Raw genomic sequence first — 26765 nt, forward strand, 5'->3', positions numbered from 1 at the left:
GCTTTGAAGTTATGAGGATAATTCTTCCGGTTACACAAAAAAAAAACGGGGGGGGGATGATAACCACTGGTGAAATAATTTCTGTGAAATCCCCCATATTGCGTGAATCTTTTTGGGTGTAATACCTCTCCCATCCAGGGGGGCGCTGTCCTGCGAATGGCAAACTATCCCACCAGTAACGAAGGCTTCGAGAGACATCGCTCCCAGACTTTTATCAAAGGACGTCCATAAGAGCTGACGATCCCCGCGGAGCCGGCGCTCTCGCGATCGTCCGTCGCATATAATATATAAATGACATTTCTGTATGATGTAACCAGCAGAAAATGTTAAAAAAAACTCAATAAAAGAACAAAAAAAAAAAGAGAAACTGCTGTATAATAAAAAATACTGCTACGTGCCGATGACTGTATCTGATGTCATCATGTATCACATAGCGCTTTGTGTCTCACGGAGAAAGCCAGAGGTTTATTGTTACTTATTTAATGCGGCCAGCGTTAGCGGGACTATGGCTCCTGAATCTAAGACTGAGAGGGTGGTACACGAGTGGAGCAGCCTCCCAGCAGAGGTGGTAGAGGGTAATATAGTGAGGGGGAATTTAAACATGCATGGGACAGACATATGGCTCCTGAATCTAAGACTGAGAGGGTGGTAGACGAGTGGAGCAGCCTCCCAGCAGAGGTGGTAGAGGGTAATATAGTGAGGGGGAATTTAAACATGCATGGGATAGACATACGGCTCCTGAATCTAAGGCGAGACCAACGACTGATTAAGGTTTGAGTCGTTACAGCAGGAGAAACGGGCGACTAGCCGGGGGCCGGATGGGGCCGATCTGCCGGCAGGTTCTGGGTTTCTATCTGATTTACTTTAGACCGACCGTTTCCTGTCCTTTAAGATGGAATTTTCCTTAAAACCTCAGCTGATTTACTAAGTAAATCCCTCTTATTATTAATTAAATGACAGTCATTTCATCTTAACTTAAGATATTGATGAATACGGGGCGGTTTCCAACATGTAACTAAAAGGCAGCGACGGGGAGATTGTGGAATTTATAGAAATGGTGAAATCGCACTAATAAAATGAATGGGTTCATATATAAAATTTGTATATAACTAATAATAATAACAATAATAATGCTAACAAATAATAACATAATAAATAACAATCATAAATAATAATACTAACTAATAATAATAACAATAATAATACTAACTAATAATAATAACAAATAATAACATAATAAATAACAATCATAAATAATAATACTAATAATAATGACAATAATAATGCTAACTAATAATAATAAATAATAACATAATAATAAATAACAATCATAAATAATAATCCTAACTAATAATGACAATAATAACATAATGATAATAATAATAATAAATAATAATAACAATAATGATCATACAAATAATAATAATAATAATAATCATAAATAATAATAATAATAATAATAATAATAATCTGCCTGCATCGGGGGTCGGAGGAGCCGCGTTCAGGATTTTAAATGTAAAGTTTGCATTAGGATGAGGATTTACGGGATCCGACCCCAATATTAAGCTCAGGAGCCGGAAGCCGGACTCAATCAGACCCCATCAGGGGAGGAAATAGTAAATAAACATCAGGGAACGGAGGGAAGCTCGCAGGGCGTGGGGGGCTGTGTGTTCCCACCCCGTCTCCTGCCCCCGTCTCCTGCCCCTGTCATCAGGACTATTTCGGGAATAGGGAGAGCTCGCAGCAGTTGCCCCCCCCCCCCGATTACCAGCATTTTGATGTGGGGGCCACGCTGCGGGAGACCCCAGAACTATCTGTTAAAGGGACCCTATCCTGTGAACATACCCCACTGACGCCTCGAATGGGGGTGAAAAAGTTGGGGTCCCCTCCACACTGATTGGCTACTCAGTAATTTAACGCAAAGCTATCATTATTCCAAAAATTCTAACTAATATAAAAATGTATTCATTCAAAATAAAAACGAAGCAAAATTAAGATAGTTTACGGCTTTAAAAACACAAATCAGGAACGGGGAACGTGAAGGGGATTTATTGTTTTATATAGCGCCATCATATTCCGCAGCGCTGTACAATGGGCAGTATACTATATATATTATGTATATATCTATCTATATATAGGAGCTTACAATCTATGAGATCTCCTATAAATGTAATAATAACGCTGATGAAATAACCTCAGATTCAGCGATTTTACCTTTTGCTTTTTATGACATTTTTCCAAACATGTTTTTGATACAAAAGTTTATTTCAAAGGAGGAGAGAAGTTACAACAAGAGACCAGAATCTAACACTAGAGAGTCAGAGACTGAGATGGAACGGAAGGATGTTTTACTTTACTGAGAGGGTGGTAGATAAGTGGAACAGCCTCCCAGCAGAAGTGGTAGAGGGTAATACAGTGAGGGGATTAAAGATGTGTGGGATAGACATACGGCTCCTGAATCTAAGACGAGACCAACGACTGATTAAGGTTTGAGTCTAGGTTTGAGAAAGGGCGTCTAGATGGGCCATCGAGGGCCGATTTGCCAGCAGGCTCTGTGTTTCTATGTACAGTTTCGGACGGACTGCATTTATGTTCATGTTGCCCCAGACACTCGTAACGCGGGGCGTGGAAGACGGTTCCTCTTTACATTAAAGGCGTCCCAGACGCTGCATTGAGTAGGATCCAGTTCCGGTGTAACGGGCTATTAGCGGTTTATAAAGTAATATATTCATTTAATAATAAAAATCAGAAAATAGTTTCTTTAAATCTCTCCCGGCCAGACCTTGAAGCAGAGGAGGTATTTGGGAGGTATTTGGGAAGTTGCCCCGGACCCCCCGGCAGTCTGAGGACCCCCATATAACACGCGGTGATTTGTGTGAGCGCCCGGGAATACAGATGTTCGGCGACCTTTTCGTGGGTACGGAGCACGGAGTGCAGGAAATCCTCGCGCAGGAAGACGGAGCAGCCAGACATTAATCACTGTTTGCCCCTCTTTGGTCACTGGACGTGTTGGGAGGTCGAAGCACATGGATACATGCACACGCGTGTAGTCTGATTTTCATGGTTTAACCCTATATGCCTGGTTCAGTAATCTGACGTTCCCCGATATTCGACTTAAACAGCGGCGTGATATTAGCAGGACGGCCCACTGATATTAGCAGGACGGCCCACTGATATTAGCAGGACCGCCCACTGATATTAGCAGGACCGCCCACTGATATTAGCAGGACCGCCCACTGATATTAGCGGGACCGCCCACTGATATTAGCAGGACGGCCCACTGATATTAGCAGGACCGCCCACTGCTTTTAGTGTACTTCCTGCCGGGGGGGGGTGCGCCGGTGCACATGCTGCCAGCATTTATTTTTTTGGGGTTAGTAATGGGCCTGTGTCAGTCTTTACCATCGATGGTGGGTGGGGCATTGCATTTATTAGAAGAATAATGGGGTTTATATACACATTATCGGGGGATTTAGGGCTGTAGAACCCTGCGAGACCCTCATACCCAGCAAACATTCTCACCTCCTAGAAAAGAGGGGCATCAGGGGAGGGAAGAGGGGCATTGTGTAGGAAATATATGCACAGCCCAAAAGGGACTGGCAAAACTACATAGGGACACTTAGCAGGTATGGAAACACTGGCCAAACTAAACAAGGACGCCTGGGAGCTATTAAAAAATGGGCGATGAGATGAATTATGGACGATGCACCTTATAGCCCCAAGTGTTTAGCTGCCGCCATGAATCACTGATTGTAAAACCATCCACTGCCTCACCTGGACAGGTAAAAAAATGCAACTTCCCAAAACAAAGATGGCGCCGGCACCCTCGTTCCTGGCACCACAGGGCACGCAGCACGCAGTGTCCTGCTCTTGGTGGTGTCTCCATTGCGGAGGCTACAACCACAGGTCGTCGGCCATTTTTCCGAAGTCCATACCTCGGTGAGGTCAAGGCAATTGTCTTAAACAATATGCCTCCTGTAAAGCGCAAGGTTTATGTCTCTAGAACATAGCGCTCTGTGTGCCCGGAGGACTCCGTTGAAGGCTTGCGCCGCGGCTTGTGATGATGTCACGGAGGATGTGCCAGTCGTTGGTGTCTGTGGGGTTCGTTCCGCGCACCATGCCGGACACTGACGGTAAGGGGCTGGGCTGCTGGGTACGGAGAGTCCGAGGCCTGAGGCTCAGGGGTGCAGAACAGTTGGGAGCATGGCCTGGGTGTCAGCGAATATACATGTATGCAGAGCATGTCACAGAACATGTTAATGGTATTGTATGTGTACCTGTCAGTGGCGTTATGTCACAGAATTACAAGAATATGTTCATTTTATATTTATTCCTAACAAATAATCTGCGCAACCCCCCCCGCCAAACGCAAATAATCCACACCGCCCCCCACCAAACGCAAATAATCTGCGCCAACCCCCCGGCAAGAACAAATAATCTGCGCCAACCCCCCGCCAAATGCAAATAATCCACACCGCCCCCCACCAAACACAAATAATCTGTGCCAAACCCCACACACACAAATAATCCGCGCCAACCCCCCCTCCAACTGCAAATAATCTGCGCCAACCGCCCCGCCAAACTCAAATCGCGCTGCCCCCCCTCCGCCAGCATAACACAAATAATCCATGACGTTACGTGTTTAAACACCGGAGATGACGAGAGCTCTGACCCTAAGAGCTGACACTCTAGATCAGGCATGTCCAAACTTTTTTTTGAAGCGTGCCAGATTTGATGAAGTGAACGTGCGAGGGCCGACCGTTTTGCCTGACGTTCTTTGAACCATTAAAATTAAATGCAAATTTACTTGGGCAATTTATCTGTGGGGCCTTATCAGTCCGGCCCCCGTCCCGGACTTTGGACACGCCTGCTCTAGACGTACTGAATGCTGTAAGGGTGCCGTGGACCCGAGCTGTCAGAATAACTCCAGAGGCCGCTCTCTTCATAGTCTTTATATTCAGGAGGTCATGGGAGTTGTAGTTGTGACATCATTCGTGTGGCCGTGTTGCATCTCTTGACCTTTGAACTCTTCTTGTCGCTCTTTTAGGGCTTCTGCACCTAAACGAGACTTAATTTGTCCGACGAGCCCCCCTCTCCGCGCCTGAACAATGGGACAGCAGCTCTCCAGCCAGACCCAGAGTGTTATAAACAAGCTGCCGGAGAAGGTGGCGAAGCACGCGGCTCTGGTGCGCGACAGCGGCTTCCTGACGTACGAGGAATTCCTGGGGAGAGTCGCCGAGCTCAACGATGTGTAAGGAGGGGAGACGGGGATATCGCTCGGCATCGCAGAGAGCGCGCTCGGGGGTCTAGAACCCCGCAAAGCTTTTTTAACCAGGGGCAGATCTGACTAATACCCCTGCCCTGAGCGGGGGGTCACACAATGCCTTTGACAAGTTGTCCAGATGGAAGCTGTCGCCGGGGGACGTTTAATACGCGTGATGTTACTGCGTGTGTTTTATTCTATACGCATCATATATATGATGTCATAAAATGGGTTTACGAGCTGATCCGACCTCCGCCATAGCTTTTCCTGGCAACTTGGCGGCCATCTTTTTACTGGACCGTATAGGTTCGTGTTTTTAGATATCGCCCCTAAATATATTATCTGGGGAAATGCGCCCCGCCAGAGGGGATTGCAGCTACGAACCTCGTTAAAAATACTACAAAGCGGTTACTTCTCGCCCCGGGAGCTGACGTTCTCCGTGAGACGCGCGGTAACTCGCCGTGTGCCTGTCTCCGTGTGACGTTCTGTGCGCAGATCTTCTGGTTTTGGTGCGGTTGCTTCTCGCCCCGGGAGCTGACGTTCTCCGTGAGACGCGCGGTAACTCGCCGTGTGCCTGTCTCTGTGCGCAGATCTTCTGGTTTTGGTGCGGTTGCTTCTCGCCCCGGGAGCTGACGTTCTCCGCGAGACGCGCCGTAGCTCGCCGTGTGACGTTCTGTGCGCAGATCTTCTGTTTTAGGCGCGGTTTAAAGCCCGGTTTTCTTTCAGGACGGCCAAGCTGGCGTCGGGACAGGACAAACATCTCCTGTTTGAAGTGCAGCCCGGATCCGACGCCTCGGCGCTGTGGAAAGTCGCCGTACGTGTTTTGTGTACAAAGGTGGGTGATGCGGAGGAGAGCCACCCGTCTCGCAGCACGATCGCTGAGTAAACACGACCTTTACCTTCACGCGGGGCAGGCAGAGCGAGCGGGGGGGGTGATCTATAGGAGAGCAGATCAGTCGGTGATAAGGAAAGCTAAAAAAAAATATTATATATAAATATACTATATATAATAATATACCATATCATAAATACATTCTACGCTTATATTTTTATTTTTATATGTACATATATGTGTGTGTGTATATATAAGAGCAGTTATGATGAAAAAAATGGAGCGGTTACCATAGTAACCAGTAGAATATCGCTGCTAGTTGCTCGATCCTTGAAAAAGTAAATTTATTTATGAACCAGGTAGAGAGGAGATGAGGAAGGGTAGAGGGGGTAGGATGGAGGGGTTAAAATAAATTGGGAAGGTGAGGGATCACTCAGATTGGACGCGGCCGCCGGGGCCGGGCACCAGCCCGGTGTTTACACGCGGTTTGCGTATCCGTTGGGTTTGTTGGCAGCATCTCGGGAAGAACCGCATTTGTTGAGTTTGTGTGTTTTTAATTGTTTTTTTTTTATTATTCTCCCCCCGTAGATTAATAAAACGAGGGGCGTTGTGGAAGTGTCCAGAATCATGAATCTGTACCAGTTTGTCCAGCTCTATAAAGACATCACGAGCCACGCGGCCGGGGTATTTGCCCAGGAGGGCAGCGGCTCCGGGGAGAACGCGGAGAGCGTGGAGAGCGCGTCGTCGGTGTCCTCCTGCCAGGCCAGCATCCTGATGGGGAAGTACGTCGGCTCGCTATCTGTAAACACGGAGTCCCCGAACGCTGTCCTCTGGATGGGGGCCGGGGGGCCGACTCACCGCTGTTTTCTGCCCTTTTCTCTGTTTAATGCGGTACATTTTGTTCGCTGTTTATGTTGGACTCTCTGTGGCTGACAGGAGAGTCAGGAAGGAGGCTTCTGTGATGATAGAGAATTTGGCAGAACTCGCCATTCAGGGACAGATCGCCAAACAGGAAGTGAAATCCGTTTATTTGGAACACCGTTTGACGCATTATTATGTATTGTTCTTTATAAACTCCGTCTTCCTCTGGCATGCGCTCCCCCGCACCTGCAGCCGCCGAACATACCGTCCACGCTGCCCGGTGACCAAAACACCGGCACAGCCAAGACGTTTATGTCCTAAGGCGGCCGTAACGGAAAGAGCTGGCAGATATCCCGGCCAAAGGCTTCGTTTCTCGAGTGGTTGTGGAAACGTTTCACTGGGAAGGCGCAGAGTGTGTGATCAGGCGGCACGTCAGTTACCGCTCCGTGGCGTGGCGCCGGTTACCGTTCCGTGGCGTCGCGATGGTTACCGCGGCGTATGACGTCGCAATTTTTTATTTTTTTTTTATTTAATTTGTCCATGAAGAGCCTCCGTTATTTCACTAAAGTCCGGAAGTTCCACGAGTTCTAATTTTAAGAATTTGTAACAATGTTGTCTTTAGGGCTGAGTTTCTGCGCATGGGCCGCGGGGTCCGTCGCAGTAAATGCTCCTCATTACATGCGTCGCGTTCTGTGTTTCAGGGTGAAGCAGCTGACGGACGAGGAGGAATGCTGCATCTGCATGGACGGGCGAGCCGATCTCATACTTCCCTGCGCCCACAGCTTCTGCCAGAAGTGTATCGACAAATGGTGAGCGGCCGGGATTAACCATCCGGTGACTGGTTACTCGGATCTACATTCTCCGTAAATGCATTAAAAAGACAAAATCTGTATAAATTCCTAGCAGACGCATGGAGCGGCGGGGGATTCACTTCTTCCCCCCCAATACTTTCGCTGTAAGTGATGGATCTGCTGCGTTTTGATGCGTCACGGGACCCTGTCTGCTGCGTTACCGACGCGTTGCCACTCGCTGCCCCGCGCCCTGTTTTTATAATGCGCAGTTTCTGTTCCACCTTCATATCAAAGGCGCGGATTAAACATAAAAAAAAGTCCCCTTTTGGGAAAGTAGCAGCCGCACAAAACAAAAGGAAAGCCTTTGCTGACCTTTGAACCTGACCGGGCCGTCTCTTTTCCGACACAGTCCCATCAGGTCTGTTACAGAGATGCCGTCGCGGCCCCCAGAGGCTGACTTTACCAGCAGGGTCAGTAAGGGAGCGGAGGAATTTATCACGCTGGCAGACCGTTATCAGCGAAACGCAGCGGGGGTAGGAAGAGGTTTGTCACGAGCCGCTACGGGAAAATAATGTAACGTTCACCTCTAAACACAAATCATGTTTTTAGGTTTGTGCGGATATTCGTGTTTCATGCAGAGAAATACAAACCGTAATACTTTAACCCTTCGTGATCAGCGGGCTGTTAAATATCCTGGCTCGGGGGAGGTTACGTCGCACTTGACTTCAGACAGAGTGTAGCATAGATGCTCGAGGTGGGACTCGGCTCAACATCGTACACTTACTGGCCCCGCGGCACATTTTCCCCGCTCGTTATTCTCGCATGCATTGCCGTTTAGGAGAACGCACCCTATTCCCGTGTAAGGACTGGCAGCCCGTCTGTCTGTGTCGGGGGTTTAAGCAGAAGGGCAGCTCATTACATGCCCTGAATGCCTTGCGGCCCACACGGTAACGGCTCGGCCCCAACGCGGTCCGCGGCAATAACTTAACATCGCGTTGATGTTGCATTTTTACCCCCCAGGAGCGACCGGCACCGTAGCTGCCCTATCTGCCGCCTGCAAGTCACGGGAATGAACGATTCGTGGGTCGTTTCGGAGGCCCCGACGGACGCGGACGTGGCCAGCTACATCCTGAACCTGGCTGACGAGGCAGGGCAGCCGCTCGACACGTTCTGACCGCCGGGGTTTCCACGGACTCCCCCCGAAGTAACCCCCCCCCAGTAACACGGAGCGTGTTCTAATAATCGCTCCTTTCTTTCCTCTCTGTATTTATTTCTAAAACGTCGTTTGACTCTTAGTGTAAAAACGAGTAGTTACGATAGCTTTAGCCGATAGTTCTAGACACTGGTAACGCGTCGTTAATAATGATTTACATTATTTTTCTGCAGATCCTTGAGAAATGGTGCATTATTTAATCCTCCGGAGGCTCTGTAGCCGGAAGCCTTCCCCGCGCGTTTGGGTTAATAGTTATTTTTTTTGCTTCTGTTTTGATTTGGTTCTTTTGCACTTTTTGGGTTCTCCTTGAACCTTTCTCGTCAGTAAACGGTTGTCTAAGTGCAGTATCGTTAGGACGTTCGGCGGGGGAAGCTCTAATCCGCTTTGCTTGTCCGCTTGGTTAGCCGTATTGCACCCTTTGACTTCCTTACTAGCCGGAGAGCTAGAGGGGGACGTACAGCGCATGTCCTGAGCCAGCATGTGCACCACGTGAGGGCAATAAGAAAAATTACCACTGAAGTACATAATATAAATAACAAAAAAACCAGACCTTATCCCTTTAAAGCAGCCCTACAGTCCCAATTTCTTTTTTTGGCTGTTTACGATGGGCTACAACAACTCCCATCACATAAAGCCCGGGTCTGTTATTTTTTTTTATGGCTTCCCTGTAATGTGCGAAGAACGGCTGCCCCTGCGCACGCGGGTCTCCTGCTAACATTCCCACCTCGCTAGAAGCAATATATAGTGTTGTGCTAAAAGCTTCCAGCAGATAAAGGGTCCTGCGGTATAAACCACTCGCTGTTCGCGCGAATCTCCTGCATCTTTTATTTGGAGCTGACCTGGAGTCCTGCACCGGTTACTAACTCTAGGCTTTCAGTGTTCTCTGTAATCCGCTTCGCCTGAGAGGCAGAATGTGGAAGCGGAGGGGGGGGGCAGGTGTAATTTACATATCATATTTTACATTCCAGATATACCACTGGTGGCACACGCGTGTCACATGCATGTTGCTAAGCAGGCTAGAGATCTAGATTGGAAATGATTGGCAGGTGACAAGGTGGGTAGAAAGCGTTTCCTTCGAAGACTTTAATGCCCCAGGGGCTGATTTTTCCGTAAGGTTAGGATCCCCATTATGGGTGTGGTTTAATGTATGCCCCACCCACAAAGGTGGAGTCTATTCTTCCACTTAAGCGTATAAAACATGCGCATCCAACCAGCTAAAACAGGTCATCGCTTTGCTGGTTATGTCCTAATAATAATAATAATAATAATAATTATCGTATTTATAAATCTGCGGATTTAAAACTATACATTTTATATTCTAAAAATGCACTTAAATTGAAATAGAATTATTTTCTATAGATATAGCGCTCTGCGGACGGGCAGGAACGGGTTAATGACGCCGACTTTATTTTTCGGGATGTTCGCTGACCTTGTGTGACGGTTTCAGACGTTTATTCTCAATATAATAGGTTTGCAAAAACATTTCGTTTTTAATCGTCTGACAATAAAAAAAAAACATTTTGAAACAAACTTTGCTGTTTTTATCTCGTTCCCGTTAATTTGCACGTTTCCATTATACATGCGCAATGCCGCAGCGGTTCCCTAGAAAAAAAATGAGCGAGAGCCTCGTGTGTTGCATCTGGTTTATTAAGTCCGATTAACGAGTACAGAGAAGTGCGGGCGCCGACGGCAAACGAGTCCGGATGTTCCCTTTCAACCTTTTTTTTTTTTTTTCAATTACATAAAGTGAAATAAACACAAAAAATACAGCGCCTGAGAGAATTTTATTTAAAAAAAAAAAAAAAACTCCAGGCCGGTAATGTTTTTAGAATAAATCGGACTCCTGCGGGACTCTGTTGCGGCGGCCGTGGGTTGGGGTGCTAAGCGCGGGGTTGGCGGAACCACAGTGTTTGATTTTTGTTCCCTTTAAAGTTATTTTTGGTCTCAGGCTGAGCCTTAAATCCGTTTTATCCTCGTTTTATGTGCCGCTGGCCGCCTCGTTACCGGATTTCGGCCCCACGATGTCGTGTTCCCGGTCGCGGAGGCCTGGGGGTTGCTCGCAGTCGGGGGTTTCGCGCCGGTTGCTCGCGGTCGGGGGTCTCGCCCCGGTTGCTCGCGGTCGGGGGTCTCGCCCCGGTTGCTCGCGGTCGGGGGTCTCGCCCCGGTTGCTCGCGGTCGGGGGTTTCGCTGGATATATGATATACAGGTTGCAGGGCCCATGATATTTTACAGTTAAATTAACCCCCGGGTGACCCACGTTTTAAATAATCGTCGTTTTATGCCGGCCGGTAGTAAGAATGTGACGTGTTTATTATACGACGTGCAGATAAATGTATGGATCGAGAGAGAATGTTTCCTAAATCGGCGTCTCTCTCGTGGCCCCCGGGTGCCTATTCATTATCTGTCACCGTTGGGGCCACATAATAGCACAAAGCATACAATCGATTGTTCTAATAAGAGCCGCAGCGTTCGCGATTCTCTTCCGCCTTCTCTGTCTCGTTTGGAGAAGCGGGAACCCCGATCACGAGATCAGAATCCGATTCACAGTCTGGGCTGACGGCGGCGCATGTAGCACGTGAAACAGAATAAATATTACGCGGATATACAGGTTCGGTGACCGAGAGTGCGTCAGACACATGGTGAGATACGGCGGAGTGTAACCGGCAGGGGGTTAGATGTGGCAGATACGGCTCGTCATTGTGCATGCGCGTCGTCGATGTGCTCCGAATTCATGGCGTCGGCCAGGAAGCTCAGCTCGTTACATAAGGTTTCGTATCTGTAAGCCATTCGGATCTGGGCTACGTTCGTCCGGCTGATGTCGTTCCCCTCGGGTCCCTCCTTGATGTAATTCTCACCCAGGAAATGTTTCTTTTCCTGCAGGAAAAATCAAATCAGAGACGCAAAAAAACAAAAAGGGCAAAACCCGGAAGATTTATAAAATGGCGCTTGTGGATTTACGGAGGCATTTTGGGCTCTCCTACCCCCGCGGTTCACTGACCTTGGCTGACAGGCCGCTCTGCAGGACGCTGTTTCGCGCAAGTTCACACAGGTCGCAGGTACTGAGCTTCCACACCTGGGCTGCGATGGCGTATTCCTCCATCAGCGCCTCCTGCAAAACGTACCGGGGGGGGGGGGGTTATTACGTAACAATCGCCGGTTTTGGAGACATTTTTTTTACTAATTTTATAAGGGTCGCTCTTCTATTGGTTGGTGGGACACGCAGACGCCGGACCCCGATGAGGGAGGCCGCGTGGGTTACCTTGGTGTAGTGGAACTGCATGGGGTCGTCCGTCGAGAGGGAGACTACGAGCCCCTTGTGCAGAAATTCCCGCAGGGGGTTCTTGGAGTATTCCAGGAACAGACTGTTGTTGCTGAGCGGAGACATGGCGATGGGAATCTGCGCGAGGTAGTACAGGTACTGGAGAACCGGACTCTGCAGGGAAAACAGGCACGGTAATAACTACCCGGTGGGTCAGACCGCTGCTTCGCACGCAGCTCCAGCCTGACACCTGCTGGCCATTCGGGGAAATGCACAGAAATACTTTTCCCTTTCCAAGGACTCTTATTATTTATCGATTATTTAAAATATTACTAAATGAACGGTTTCAGGCATATTGCACCAGTTTATAAAAGGCTGCGTCTTCCGGTTTGGAGCGTTCCCGGCTGGTGAAACGGATCAGACGGCCGGGCTTTTGTTGGTTCGGAATGTTTAATAATAAAATCCGTACCTTTTTCAGGTTTAATCCGTGGGAAATGTTGTCGGCGGTGATGAAGGCGGATACGAGGTGGGTGATGGATCCGGCTTCTCCGCAGTGAGGTCTGAACAGGAAGGTGCTCATACCCCTCTCCCTGAAACAACACGGACACGTGAGCGGCGTGCTGGCAGCGGGCAGGCAGGAGGGGCCAACACGTGGAGCATCATGGGCATTGTAGTCCAGAAGCGTCTGGAGGACCGCCTGTCAGCCCCTCCTGCCGTAGCCGCATCAATGGCCGTTCATGTGTGCGGCTTCAGTGCCAAGTACCGGTCCGCATTACGTTACTTGGGGGAAGGGGTGGAAGAGACGAACCTTTGGCCCCCCGGACCCCAACAGTCTCACTCACCTGCGTAGATTGTTGAGAAGCATGATGTTGGCGTACATGTAATACAGATAGTAGCTGTACGGCGGGTTCTGCTCCTGCGTCCACTCGTCAGGCGTGGGGCTCTTGGTGGAAAACATGTGGTCGTTGTGTTTGGATTCATCGTCGACGCTGTCGAAACCGGTCACCTAGCATAAGAGAACGTGAATGTTTATGGTCGGATTGGGGGGCGCGCGTGGGGCGGTCCGCAGAGAGCTGGCGGGGTAATTCAGCGGGACCACTTACATAGTTCAGGAAAAGGTAAAGTTCCTTGTGATCTGAAGGGTTAATCGTCGCCTCAAATAACGGGAGGAAAATATTTTCTAACATTTTGCCAAAATCCGGAAGAATCTTCTTCGATCTGAAGATGTCGCTGAATAAATAAAATCAAGGTAAATGTTTCGTGTAATTACAGAGGAATCTTAAAGTATTTCACGACAACAAAAGGAAAACGCTAATAAAGAGAACGCGTCGGGGGCCAAACAAGCCGTCGGACCCCCTGTGAATAAGGCGTTCACTTTTACGGATGGAAGAGCTGAAATTAACTCATTCACCACCGATCGCTATTTACTGTTCACTTAAACCTCATCTATAATTAAAATGAAAAAGTCTGCAAGAACAAAATATAACAATAATATTTCTGCAAGAACAAAAAAATCTTGCTTTCCGAGACGGGGGTTTCTGCGATCCAAGAAACCCCAGCCAGCGGCAGCTTCGTCATTTTACCCCCTGCTTGGGGATTTTGAGTGCGATACAAACTTTTTGGAAGCTTTTTTTTTTTTTTTTGCCTGCTGCCTCCCGGTGTCTGACGGATCAGGGCTGCCAAAGGGGGCTATGGGCTAAATATCAAACTTACCGGCCATTACGGGGGGGGGGCTATAATAATCGGGCGTTTTCTCAGGATCCGGACAAACTTACAAGATCCGCGGGACCTGGATCATCCAGCGCATGTTGGGCGAATACACCTTGTGTTTGATGAACCATTTGGCCAACACGTTCCACTCGCTGGCGGAGCGGCCGTAGATGGAGAGCCGCGGCTCGGTGTACTGGTATTTACTGTCTTCCAGTTCCCTCGCCACCTCCTGTAACGCGACAGAAAACAGAGCCGTTTACTAAGAGGAGCAGAAAACAACATTTATGGGGGGAGAACCCAGCTTCGTGCGTCTATATAGAGTCCGCGCCTACGGGGGACACCGCGGGACCTATAGATGTTTATAGACACATATAGGGTGCGTCCTCGTGTTTTCCGTACCTTGATTATACGAGCGAAATATTCCCCTTCCAGGTAGTTTTCTGTCTTCAGGTACAGATCCCGGAGCTCGCTGGCTCCCACGGGGTTGTATTTGGCATTAAATTTATCGAATCGATGAAAAGTTTGCCTTCCCTGCAATAAAAAGAAAAATTTGACAAAGTTACAAGTAAGTCAAAAATATATTTTCTGTCCCAAAATTCCAAAAGTGGAGTAATCACCATGGAAACCAACAAAATGCTCTGGCTGACACTGTGTTTACGGGGTGTAAGAAGAGACTGCGGCACTCACGGCGTGAACATCCAGAGAGTCCACGGTCAGGTCGTGGGGGTCCATGTGAAGACTCTCAAACAGCTCCTTCAGGGTCATCTTCTGCCCGTCCTTCTCCAGCACCACCCTGTCGTGCTCCGTGCGGTACGTGTGCTTAATGAATCGCAGCAGGTGCTTCTGGTTCATGCAGGCCGCCGCGTGAATGTGAGTGTCCACCTACGGGGAGAGCGCACGTTACCCCGCGCCAGGTGCGGCTGTGGCTCACCTTACTGCGACCGAGGCACGAGTCGGGAGAGCGTGACGGGAAACGAGCTCCCAAAATGTGCCTCTTCGTGCTGTAATGACCCCGTCCCGGACGCACCTTGCGCACGTTGTAGAAGTCCCGGTGAGGGACGCTCTTCAGTTCCTTCAGCTCAGACATTTCGTTCAGCATCTCGTGGAGATTAAACTTGGATTCCAGGAAGTTAAGCCGTCGGTGGCAGTAGGTCTTCCTGCGGATACAATGTATCATTTACTAAACAATCAGACAATACAATTGTGTCTAAAAATCGACTGCCCCCCCCCGCGCCTTGGGGCGAGTTCAGGGGACACTGGGCATGAAGGAGGTTAGACCGACTCGCAAAATGCTTGCAGCCAATGAGTGAAGCCGTCTCTGCACTTTTTATTGGCTGAATGTGAATACCGACATCTTAATACCGATGCTACAGCCAATCACAGCAGCAAAGCTACAAAGCGTGCAAAAAAAACGTCCAATCAGAGCCTCGGCTGAGATTACGCCGCGTTTCATATTTAAAGCTATCCTGTCTTTCTGTCCATTTGAACGTAGCTGTAACGCGTTCCTGTTCGATATTTTACAATAAGGCACTCGGTTCTCGGGGTATATAAAGGTTTTGCGGGTAACGTCAGGAGTAGAGCTGCAGCTCATTTCACCCCTGCAGGGGGCGCAGCTCCTGATTCCTTTCGGAAGCCGACGCGTTTCTTTTTTCTCTTGTAACGCGCGCCGTGAGTCAGCAGCCGTCACAAAGGTTTGGCTTGTTGTATAATATATGCTGTTTACCTGCTGATCAAATATTATGTTAACGAAACCGGACTAACCTGATTTTAATGGGACTTTAGAAGCTGCCCGGCCGCGCGGAGAAGCCTGCAAAGAATGTCAGGGTTTAAAGTAACGCCCCGGTCACGGGGTTAATCCCATGGCCTTCACCGCTGGGAATTTTATTAAAAGTGAATAAGATTAATGTGGCTGAGGGCGCTCCTTTATTGTGTGGAAAAGACCTGCGAACCCCCCCTCCCCCGTCCCCCCCCCCGCCGACGACCGGTCCGCCAGCAAACGGTACAAATCAGCAGGCCCAACGCACACCTAATAAGAAATGAAATCCTAACCGGATAACCAAAACAACCGGTTTCTATATTATAATATCGCCGGAACCTCCTTCCAACCTACGTCGGGCCGTCAGCGATGAGCGCCAGGATGTGGCTGAGGTCCAGGGTGTAGGTCTCGAGGTCGGGGTACGGTAAACCGCGCGGCTCGTTGCTCTCGGCCGTCGCTTTATTGTCATAAATGTACGGGATCCCCCCCTGCATCCTGACGACGTAGTGGAGGTTTGGAGGGACTCCTTCCAGGTCGTAGGGATCTTTGTCCCCGGGAGGAGGATTGAATTCTGTAAGACAGAGAGAGGTAAGATGGACGACTGCCCCATATGTGGCCGCGCGGCTCTCATCCATCTTATTTACTCAGTAGAGAACGGACACGCCATTACACCCGTGTACAACGCTCTACCTGGATAGACTTCGTCCTCCATCCTCCAGCTCTCGTCGTTCATGGAGCACAGGTACTGGGCCGTCGTTCTGGGGAAGCGGTGATAGGCCAAGCGCGAATACTTCTCTCGGATCAGCAGAGCTTTGGCCAGGCCGTTGGCAGCTTGTTCATAGTCATCAACTGTAACCTGCAAGAAGAGGGGCAATTAACTGGAGGTTTACGCGATGAGCTCCTCAGGGCTCTAAGCTGCCTCTAGATGAGTCCGTCTTGGGTTCTAGAGTTGTCTCTGCACAGAACATTGGGTACCGCTCCACAGGGGGGGGTTAGATCAGATTCCGTCTCTCGGGAAGCCTTCGATCTATCGGTGAACTCACCGCATGCCCAAGGAGTCCAGCTGGCGCGTTGGGTCACGTTGGGCTGATGTGATAACCAAAAATGATCACATGTTGGCCCAACTCACCATTAAAACCCTGACCTGGCATTGAGAACCTTCCGTACGCAGACGCCGAAGACACGCAAGACACGCTTACCCCGGCGCAGTAATCTCCGCTAATCGACACTCTCTGGAACTCGGGAACATCGTATGGCACCGGGACGGCTGCCCCTGGGCCCCGAAGAACGGGCACGGCTGGCTGGACGGGAGATAAAGGTGACTGAACCGGGGTGGCGGACGCCGGCTTCCAGTCCTGGGGTGGGAGTTGTAACGACAGCGACTGGGATCGGATCATCTTGAAACTTTTCTTTCTAACGATCCAAAATACAGAAAGAATTAGATATCCAGAGAATTCATTGAGTTTATATAAAATGTTCGTTGAGAGGACACTCGGGCTTTAAAGGGTGATGTCCGGCACCCCAACATCTGAAGTCGTGGCATATAATCTGACTTAATTTATGAAGATAATTGCCCCGGGGGGAGGGGGCAGCAGATATTATCTAGATCTCAGTGCGGCATTCGACGCTGCCCCCCATAGAAGACTCAGAAATACATTTGGGTTTGGGTGGTGAGTTGAATGGATGAGGCAATGGTTGAGTGACGGGGGGCAGACGGTTGGGGTGGTTGGGGTAAATGGGGTATATTCAGAGGAACGACTAGTGGGGCCCCTCAGGGATCAGTATTGGGACCCGCAGAAGGAGTTAATGGTCTGGGGTGAGGATGATACAAACGCCTGGAACAGGGAAGACGTTCCGGAACATCTAAATTAGAGGAATGGGGAGAGCGCAGCAGCTGCAGTTTCATGTTAATAAATGTCAGATAATGCATTTGGATGTAAAAATCCAGACGCAGAAGATGGCGTCGGGGGCTGTTCTGTCTGTGACAATGGAAGAGAGGGGCTCGGGGGTAATTATTTCTCATGAGTTAAAGGTAAGCAGACAATGCAGTAAAGCATCTCAACCAACAAGCAGGGTGCTGGGTGTACAGCGGGATCTAGATCTATCTTACTCAGAGGGTAGTAGATAAATGGAACAGTCTCCCAGCAGTGAGGGAATGGGATAGACATAAAGCTTTCCTCACTATCTGACCAAAGACTGATAGGGGTTTAAACTCCTTACATCAGGAAAAATGGCCGACTAGACGGCCGAAGGGTTCTCATCGTCAAATTCTATGTTTCTAAATATCGCAAACCCCCCTTAAATTACAGACGGAAGCGGACGTTCTACATGCTAAAAAGAGTCTTTTCTTAATAATGTTTCTTAGAGGAATAAAGCGTGCGGAGCCAAAAATAGCGATTCCTGCCGGCAAACCGGATTTCTCAGGACTCGGCGGCTTCGGGGCTTCTCTGTTCTTAGTCAATGAATTATTACATTTATTATTTTATTGATTTTTTTTTTCTACCATAAAAGGCCAATAAATTCCTTTCCGAGCGTCAAAAACAAAGAAATAACAGGAGGTAAGGATTAACCCGTTCATTGACGCGTTGCCAATAAAAATCTTACTTCATTTACTGCAACGAAAACAACGTAATTATTACTTTAACCCGACGAGCCGGAAACTTCATGAATTTCGATTGTTTTCCCAGAAAAATATTCATTTCAAATTTTCTTTGGAGTTTTTCTCTTTTGACGTTATTGGATATTGTGGTTTTATTATGTTTTATAACATGCTTTAACGCTGTTATAATTATTTTATACGTTGATTTAGAATTATGAGCGTTATGGCATTAATATTAAGGGTAACGATACCGGATACAAGGAATGCAAGCGACTGGTAACAGATCGCGGGGTATTCGGGGCAATAAAACTATGAGAGATTTGGGGGACGAGCCCCGGAAAATGTAAAGGTAAAATCAGGTACCTCTCCCCGACGCGTTTCTGTCTGCTGCAGGACACATTGCACAGAGCGTACAGGCCTAGCATGTCCACCTGCCTCTAACGTATCTTCTGCCGAGGGCAGAGAGAAATCGCGCTGCAAAGGCTGAAATAATCTTATTAAATGAGATTAACGATGCTATCTTTATCTCATGTCTGCTCCTGGCACTAATATGACTCTGGGAGGTACCCAAAAAATGTGGCCCCTAAATGCGGAGACCCAACCGACTTGTGAGGATCCGGCCAAGAATCCTGGGAGCAGATAATCCGACTACGTAGACAATCTTTAGTACCTGGACTGTCCCGCTAAAGCTCGGAGAATAGGGCCACTGTCTCCACCATACTGACCCAGTCTCCACCATACTGACCCAGTCTCCACCATACTGACCCCAGCTCCACCATACTGACCCCAGCTCCACCATACTGACCCCAGCTCCACCATACTGACCCCAGATCCACCATACTGACCCCAGCTCCACCATACTGACCCCAGATCCACCATACTGACCCCAGCTCCACCATACTGACCCCAGCTCCACCATACTGACCCCGTCTCCACCATACTGACCCCAGATCCACCATACTGACCCCAGCTCCACCATACTGACCCCAGATCCACCATACTGACCCCAGCTCCACCATACTGACCCCAGCTCCACCATACTGACCCCAGATCCACCATACTGACCCCAGCTCCACCATACTGACCCCAGATCCACCATACTGACCCCAGCTCCACCATACTGACCCCAGCTCCACCATACTGACCCCAGCTCCACCATACTGACCCCAGCTCCACCATACTGACCCCATCTCCACCATACTGACCCCAGCTCCACCATACTGACCCCAGCTCCACCATACTGACCCCAGCTCCACCATACTGACCCCGTCTGCACCATACTGACCCCATCTGCACCATACTGACCCCAGCTCCACCATACTGACCCCGTCTCCACCATACTGACCCCAGCTCCACCATACTGACCCCAGCTCCACCATACTGACCCCAGCTCCACCATACTGACCCCATCTCCACCATACTGACCCCAGATCCACCATACTGACCCCAGCTCCACCATACTGACCCCAGATCCACCATACTGACCCCAGCTCCACCATACTGACCCCAGCTCCACCATACTGACCCCAGCTCCACCATACTGACCCCAGCTCCACCATACTGACCCCATCTCCACCATACTGACCCCAGCTCCACCATACTGACCCCATCTCCACCATACTGACCCCAGCTCCACAGTACTGACCCCAGAAGTTTATAGAAACACGGGATCGGATGTGGCCCCTGCATGTCTCAAGCTTAGAGAATTTACATAACTCAGGACCTTTATAGTTTGGCCCCAACAATATTCCTTCAGAGACCCTATAAATCTGTCCCCCTGTCTAAACTTTGCTGTGGAGGTGTGGAATAACCTTTCAGCAGAGGTGGTGCCGTGCAGAGTTCTGGAATACAGCAGACCCATTCTCTAAAATGATAAATATTTAGGTTTTATGTTGAGAATTGGCGTCCGTGCAGAGCTACTAAATCTCCTCTGCCAGGAAAATGCATTTTCGTTTAGATTCTGATGATTTAATTTCCGGGCCTTAGAACAACAAATAAAGATTATTAAAGTAACTCAACTCCCATCACACAAATCCCCGTCATACGGCATCCGCTTCCCACACAAACCTTTTCACGGTCTCCGCCGATTTCTGCTCCGCCAGGTCCTTCTCGAGCTCCCGTTCTTTGGCTTCCTTCTGCCCAATAGGACAATCTTCGGGGACGGTGAAGAGCGAGAAGGCATCTTTACTGTCTTCTTCCCGGAGAACTTTAGCAAAAACCTTCTCTGCCAGGAGTCGGACCTGCTCATCCACCTCAGAGATGTTGAGACGGGGGAAGTGGCGCGGCATCTCTCCTGGACAGGGGCAGAAACAGGGGGTCAGTTTGGGCAAAACACACACATTGCAGGAAAAATAACACCCAGATACATGCAGTGCGAGGTAACGGCTCACATGTATCATACAGAGTATTTATCACACAGAGTATTATCTAATGAGACATCTTATCGCATCGGAGGCCCCGAGTCTCACGCTTTCCGCCTGATAAAAAACTTTTCTGACTGCTGTGTTGGTTCTAACTATTCCTTTCTTCACTTGGAACTCACCCAATGTGTTTATTTTCTCCATGATTTTACTCCATGTGAAGAGTCCTGTCTATGAGAGGAACCTCACCTTGGTGAGCCTAGAACCTTGCGACACCCATGTACTAATGTGTGAGTCTAGAACTGCATGAAGCTGACATACCAATCTGTGAGCCTAGAACTGCATGAAGCTGACATACCAATCTGTGAGCCTAGAACCCAGTGAAGGTTATGTACCAATGTGTGAGCCTAGAACCCAGTGAAGTTTATGTACCAATCTGTGAGTCTAGAACCCGGTGAAGCTTATTTACTAAGGTGTGAGCCTAGAACTGCGTGTTATCTAATGTTAGTTAATCTCCATTATGTGCATCTCCGGTAATTAGAGACAAATTACAGAACCTTTACAAGCGCTAATTAGTGGCGATGACTTTACTGGGATGAGTCTGTGGGATTAGAATTCTAAACTGAGCCAAACGGTTCTAATAATGATCAGGAAAATAAACATACAAGATACATGATACATCACGGCTGTCCAACACGGCCCTCCCAGTACACAGAACCCCGGGGGCCACTAAACCCATCACCTGCCACTAAAAATATTTCAATTGCCACAAAAATCTCACTCGCTCCGTGCATACGGAGGGTGAATTCTCTCATGAGCCATTTGTAATACTCGTTACTTCCATAAACACGGCGTCATCGCAGGGTTAAATCTCTTGAGAAACCCTCCCTGGATGTAACTGAGAGGCCGGATGATGAATTCCCCAGATATCGCCCCAAACCGGACAATTTGTCCGAATCCGTAGGGTCTGAGACCCCCGAGATCCCTTCTTCCCCAAGCTGGAAATGACGCAGCAGAAATAACTTTTATATCTTGCGCTCAAAACAAATCTGCCGGTGATGACACGCCTGGCACTCGCCCAACGACACGTCACCGACACGTGACACGCCGAGAGCCATGTCTGTAGACAATGTTAACAAACAGAAATATATATAACCCGGGGGGGAGGGGGGCGCAGCAACATTCCGACAAGGCGCACATTAGTCAGGCACCAAAAGGGTTAACCTGGCCGTTGCGTATAAATACCGCGGTCACAACTTCGCAAGAAGCATCGGGGCTGCGAAACACCGGATACCGGAAACAAATGAGGAACGACTCAGCCTAATTAACACCGAATCATTATAATAATAATAATAATAATAATAATTGCATTAACGTTCGATGCATCATCGGTCACATGATACAAAGTTACCAGAAAATCAAGATGTAGCAATATTATTCATTAATAAAACTACAGACGCCAAACAAAGAACAAAATGTAAAAGATATTATTAATGAAACAAAATAACGGAAAAATAAACATTAAATATCCAACCAAAGGTGACAGCACTTATTAACCCCTCGTTCTCAAAACAATATCCGTAAAACGTGAAAAAAAGTATAATGATTAGTATGGTTGGATCTAAAACACCTCAGCAAGGGACTCATTGAGCTGATGGTGGCGTTGGGGGCCATTGGGGGCCGTTGGGTGAAATCACATTTTATTGTTACGTAAGGTGCGTGTTATTGGACTGTGAGAAGTTTCACATTTCTTGGGATTTTCTGCCACGGTCTTACCGGCTGAGCCAGGGAGAGCCATGACTTCCGAGGAGAGCTTAGTGTTCTGGATGAGGCTGGAGAGGGTTTGATGGAAGCTTTAGATGGTTTGATGGAGGCTTTAGATGGTTTGATGGAGGCTTTAGATGGTTTGATGGAGGCTGGAGATGGTTTGATGGAGGCTGGAGATGGTTTGATGGAGGCTGGAGATGGTTTGATGGAGGCTGGAGAGGGTTTGATGGAGGCTGGAGATGGTTTGATGGAGGCTGGAGATAGTTTGATGGAGGCTGGAGATGGTTTGATGGAGGCTGGAGAGGGTTTGATGGCGGCTGGAGATGGTTTGATGGAGGCTGGAGATGGTTTGATGGAGGCTGGAGATGGTTTGATGGAGGCTGGAGATGGTTTGATGGAGGCTGGAGAGGGTTTGATGGAGGCTTTAGATGGTTTGATGAAGGCTTTAGATGGTTTGATGGAGGCTGGAGATGGTTTGATGGAGCCTGGAGATGGTTTGATGGAGGCTTTAGATGGTTTGATGGAGGCTGGAGAGGGTTCGCTGGAGGCTGGAGAGGGTTTGATGGAGGCTGGAGATGGTTTGATGGAGGCTGGAGAGGGTTCGCTGGAGGCTGGAGAGGGTTCGCTGGAGGCTGGAGAGGGTTTGATGAAGGTACGAGGCTGGAGGAGATGCTGCGACCTCCCTCCTGTATCTGCTCTCAGTGGAGTCTGTGCTCTCCGCTCGATGCGTTCAGGGGAAGAGTCATGCTGTGAAACTTGAATACCGGCAGCCAAGACACACGAAGGGGAGGTCTGAGGCGGATGAGCGATTGCCATCTCTCGCATCCCAGGAAGGGGAGTATTTTTAGCTCTTATTACAGAAGTCACTCTCCTGGATCGGTGTTTAATAAGTTACCTCTCGTGTCAGCGAGGAAGCGTGTTTAACATACGTGTCACCTTCAGCTCACATGTCACGGCAGCTCTGCACATTGTCAGGATTGTTACAATGTGAATCAGAGCTCTGCCTACCGGCAGCCTCAGCGCACTCTCTCTCTACTGCCCCAAGAGGGGGCAATAACCAGCCCCACATCATATATAGGGTGAGGACTGTTTACAATCTCTCTCTGATTTTCGGGATATAAGAGCTTCTGGATCTCTTAACGCACCGTCCTGTGGGTGACCTTGATGGGGGTCAAAAGAGTGTCGACCGACGTAATCTGGACTAAAGGGGGTCAGGGGTATAGAATCAAAACGCCCCGGAATCTGGGTGTGAAATAACCCTAAGGGAAGAACCTAAAGAAACATACCCGCACTTAGCTGTATGTTCCTAAACATATGAACTTTACTCGGTGCTGCGACGTTACATCCCCGGCACTTCATGGGTTAAGAATTCTATAACGCGGATACTTTGTAACAATACGCAGCTTTATGTTTGCAGCATTAACCCACAATGTGACCAGGAGACTCTTTATTTGTTACCTTGTTCCTGGGGTCCTTGCTGGAGCAGCCTGGGGTCACCTCGCAGACGATCCCTCTTTGCACCTCGCAGGGGTGGCTCGTGGACTTGCCCCGGCTTGCGGATTCGGCGAGCGGCTGCAGTCTGCGATCTCCGAGTTCTGCAGGAAACTTCTTGCGAGGCTCGGATTTCAAGCTCTCTGCAGGAACACAAACACGCAGTGGTATGGAGTACCTGCCAGCCTCGCTGAGCACCGCACGCCGCCTTTGGCTCAGTGTCAAGAGGCAGCCCAGAAAGCAGCGCTTCCCCAGCAGGACGCCCGGCGCTTTCCGAGGTTAACGCTTCTTCTCATTTGTTGTTGAAACCGGGGCAGTTCCTCGTTTCCGCCAGCAAAACACGCATTCAGGACGCGAGCCGCGGAGGTCATACGTGTCACATTAATGGATACGGGGCAACATGTCTATCAAACAGGCCTATGACATCATATCGATGAGCATTTAATCCATGCATTTCCACGTTAGACACAAACCCCACAAGCGCTTTAGAACCCTGACCACCAAAGTGCCCCCAATGCATCCGTACTGCTTGCCAGTGGCCCCTACAGGAGGCAGTTGTGCCCCCAGGAGCTGCCCCCCCCATTCCATGAAACCAGAAGCATGCGCAGTTGAGCGAGTTTGTGCCGGGCTGCACCGAGTCCACGTGGGTGTTTATTGCTCATCGATTGCACTTTGTTGGAGCTTCGTGATGAAATAATGGATGCCGGAGAGACAGAAAGCTTTTAAGGGCCTAATGGAGCCGTAATGGGCCGTAATGCGGCAGGGTGGAGGAGTCTGGCGGCTGGCAGCGTTTCCTGCGCTGCAGTCATTCGGCCGTTTGGCGGAGCGTCTGTGAGCGAGAGATAGCAGAGGAGACCTCGATAACAGCCCCTTCCACACGAACAACGAGGGCATTTATAGCCCCTGCACCCCGTAAGATCCCCGCTCGCGGCCCGGGGGCCGGACTGTCACGCTTTCATTCAAAGAAATCTCTTTATTAAAGATGTCATTTTAGGGAATCGATGCTTTGTGTTGTGTTTGGGAAGTTTCAGCGAATCTCTGGGCTGATTGTCTCCCCGGCTCCGGAGGGAAGCCTGCTGTCCGTGGCCAGTAAGGTGGACTCCACTTCTGCCCCAGGAGATGCCCCTGTGAGGGTGATCTAGACCCAGGGGCCGGGGTAATAAACCTTCTCCTGGCTCTGCCGCTTCGTCAGTCAGCCATACTCATAGCCATCGGCCTAGCCACCCGGGAGCTGCCTCCTGACTCGGGACTGGCCCTTTAGAGGGATAGTTGGGGTGGCTTTTTGGGGGGGGTCGCTGTCAGGATCCCCAGAGAGCCCCAATAATCTACTAGCGCTCTATAAAAAGGGGCAGTAATATTTATAGAGCGTCAGCAGATTCTGTGGAAGATAATAAACGTCTTCCATCCTTTCCTCGAACCTCCGGTTCCTCTTTTCTGTCACTTTCTTCCTTTTTTAAACTTTCAACTGTTGCTTTACCCTTCGGTGACCACAGCCCAGCGCATGGATCCGCACAGCGGTCTCTTTACATGAAAACACATGCTGAATGCGGAGGCCGAGATGGAATGGGAGAAAGTTTTATTTTACTGAGAGTGTGGTAGATAAGTGGAGCAGCCTCCCAGCAGAAGTGGTAGAGGGTAATACAGTGAGGGTATTAAACATGCATGGGATAGACATACGGCTCCTGAATCTAAGACGAGACCAACGACTGATTAAGGTTTGAGTCTTTACAGCAGGAGAAACGGGCGACTAGACAGGGGCCAACGGGGGCCGATCTGCCGCCGGGTTTCAACAGCTCTCAATATATGGAAGGGTTAATTCCCTTTACACGGGACTCTCATGTAACTTGTGACGCGTCTATGGAAATCACGTTATTGCTCAGTAATTACAGGGCGCCTCCTGCCTGTATTCATGCGTTACGCGCCGCTCCCGGGGTTTAGGAATCCACAGATATGAGCAACAGGCTTCCGGAACGTTCCGGAGCCGAATCGCAACGTCTGCTCGGAAAGCTGGGGTTTAATGGGTTAATGTAAAGATCGAAAGGTGAAATTAAAGAGTTTTATTAACCATAATAGCCGCCGACCCTGACCAAAGCGTTCTGGGTGAGACCACCACATCCCACCGGCTCGCTCCGGCGAGTCCCCGTCACTGGATTTATCTGAACCATTTCTCTCTTTATTAAACCGCTTTATGTATTTAAATGTCTATCCCGACCCCTCTGTCTCTTCTCCTCTCATCTCTCTCTCTCTCTTCTGCCCCTGTCCTCTCTGTCTCTTCTCTCGCCGTCTCTCTCTCTCTTCTCCTGCCGTCTCTCTCCCCCCGTGCCCTCTGTCTCTTCTCCCCTGCCTCTCTCTTCTCCCGCCGTCTCTCTCTTTCCCCCCCCCCGTGCCCTCTGTCTCTTCTCCCCCTAGCCGTAGACTCAGGCAGGAGTAGACGGAGACCTGCGTGCTGACGGGCGCATGTTCTCTGACCGACGCGTTTCGGTGGCCTGTATTCCGTGTTACATAAAAGTCGCAAACATCCCGACGCGTCTCGCGGCGTCTGAGTCACCGGAGTGCGAATTTCACTTTGTTTACAAAACATTGCGGCTTCATGTCATAAAACATACAATGCGATGATGTCATCAGTCTTACATCATGACAGGTGTTTGCGATGTTACTTTGTTATTCATTCCCCGCATTGTCTGCAAAATAATTCATCGGGCGTAGACAATATTTTCATGGGACAAACAGTTGCCCATAGTGCAGGGAGTAAGAGGTTAATTCTCGAAACCCCAGGAGGGGCCCCTCGGGGCCCCAGACAGGAAGGAATATTCCAAAGTGCTAAGAGGGGTAGAAATGCTTAAACTGGATATTTTTACCCCCC

The 26765-nt window shown here is 49.2% G+C and overlaps 2 protein-coding genes across 3 annotated transcripts; one reads left to right on the plus strand and one right to left on the minus strand.

The window, feature by feature from the left end:
* The first annotated feature begins 4017 nt into the window (after positions 1-4017).
* Positions 4018-9452, plus strand: RNF141 (ring finger protein 141). Its single transcript, XM_053449629.1, has 6 exons — positions 4018-4133; positions 5048-5251; positions 5990-6098; positions 6684-6877; positions 7658-7765; positions 8768-9452. Exons 2-6 carry the CDS (start codon positions 5109-5111, stop codon positions 8919-8921), a joined length of 708 nt encoding a protein of 235 aa, XP_053305604.1. The 5' UTR covers positions 4018-4133; positions 5048-5108; the 3' UTR covers positions 8922-9452.
* Positions 9453-11129: 1677 nt separating this feature from the next.
* Positions 11130-23983, minus strand: AMPD3 (adenosine monophosphate deaminase 3). Of its 2 annotated transcripts, none has more exons than XM_053449627.1 (15): positions 23870-23983; positions 20352-20577; positions 16885-17098; positions 16376-16541; positions 16040-16256; positions 14957-15086; positions 14617-14811; positions 14329-14460; positions 13995-14158; positions 13323-13449; positions 13062-13225; positions 12689-12809; positions 12220-12393; positions 11959-12069; positions 11130-11834 (listed from the first exon to the last, which is right to left on the minus strand). In XM_053449627.1, the coding sequence occupies exons 2-15, from the start codon at positions 20570-20572 to the stop codon at positions 11655-11657; spliced, it is 2316 nt and encodes a 771-aa protein (XP_053305602.1). In that variant the 5' UTR covers positions 20573-20577; positions 23870-23983; the 3' UTR covers positions 11130-11654. The 2 variants fall into 2 exon arrangements, with proteins under 2 accessions (XP_053305602.1, XP_053305600.1); XM_053449625.1 differs by lacking the exon at positions 23870-23983 and adding an exon at positions 22421-22606.
* Positions 23984-26765: the final 2782 nt, after the last annotated feature.

Source organism: Spea bombifrons, chromosome 10 (assembly GCF_027358695.1).
Source record: "Spea bombifrons isolate aSpeBom1 chromosome 10, aSpeBom1.2.pri, whole genome shotgun sequence".
NCBI classification, from domain to species: Eukaryota; Metazoa; Chordata; class Amphibia; order Anura; family Pelobatidae; genus Spea; species Spea bombifrons.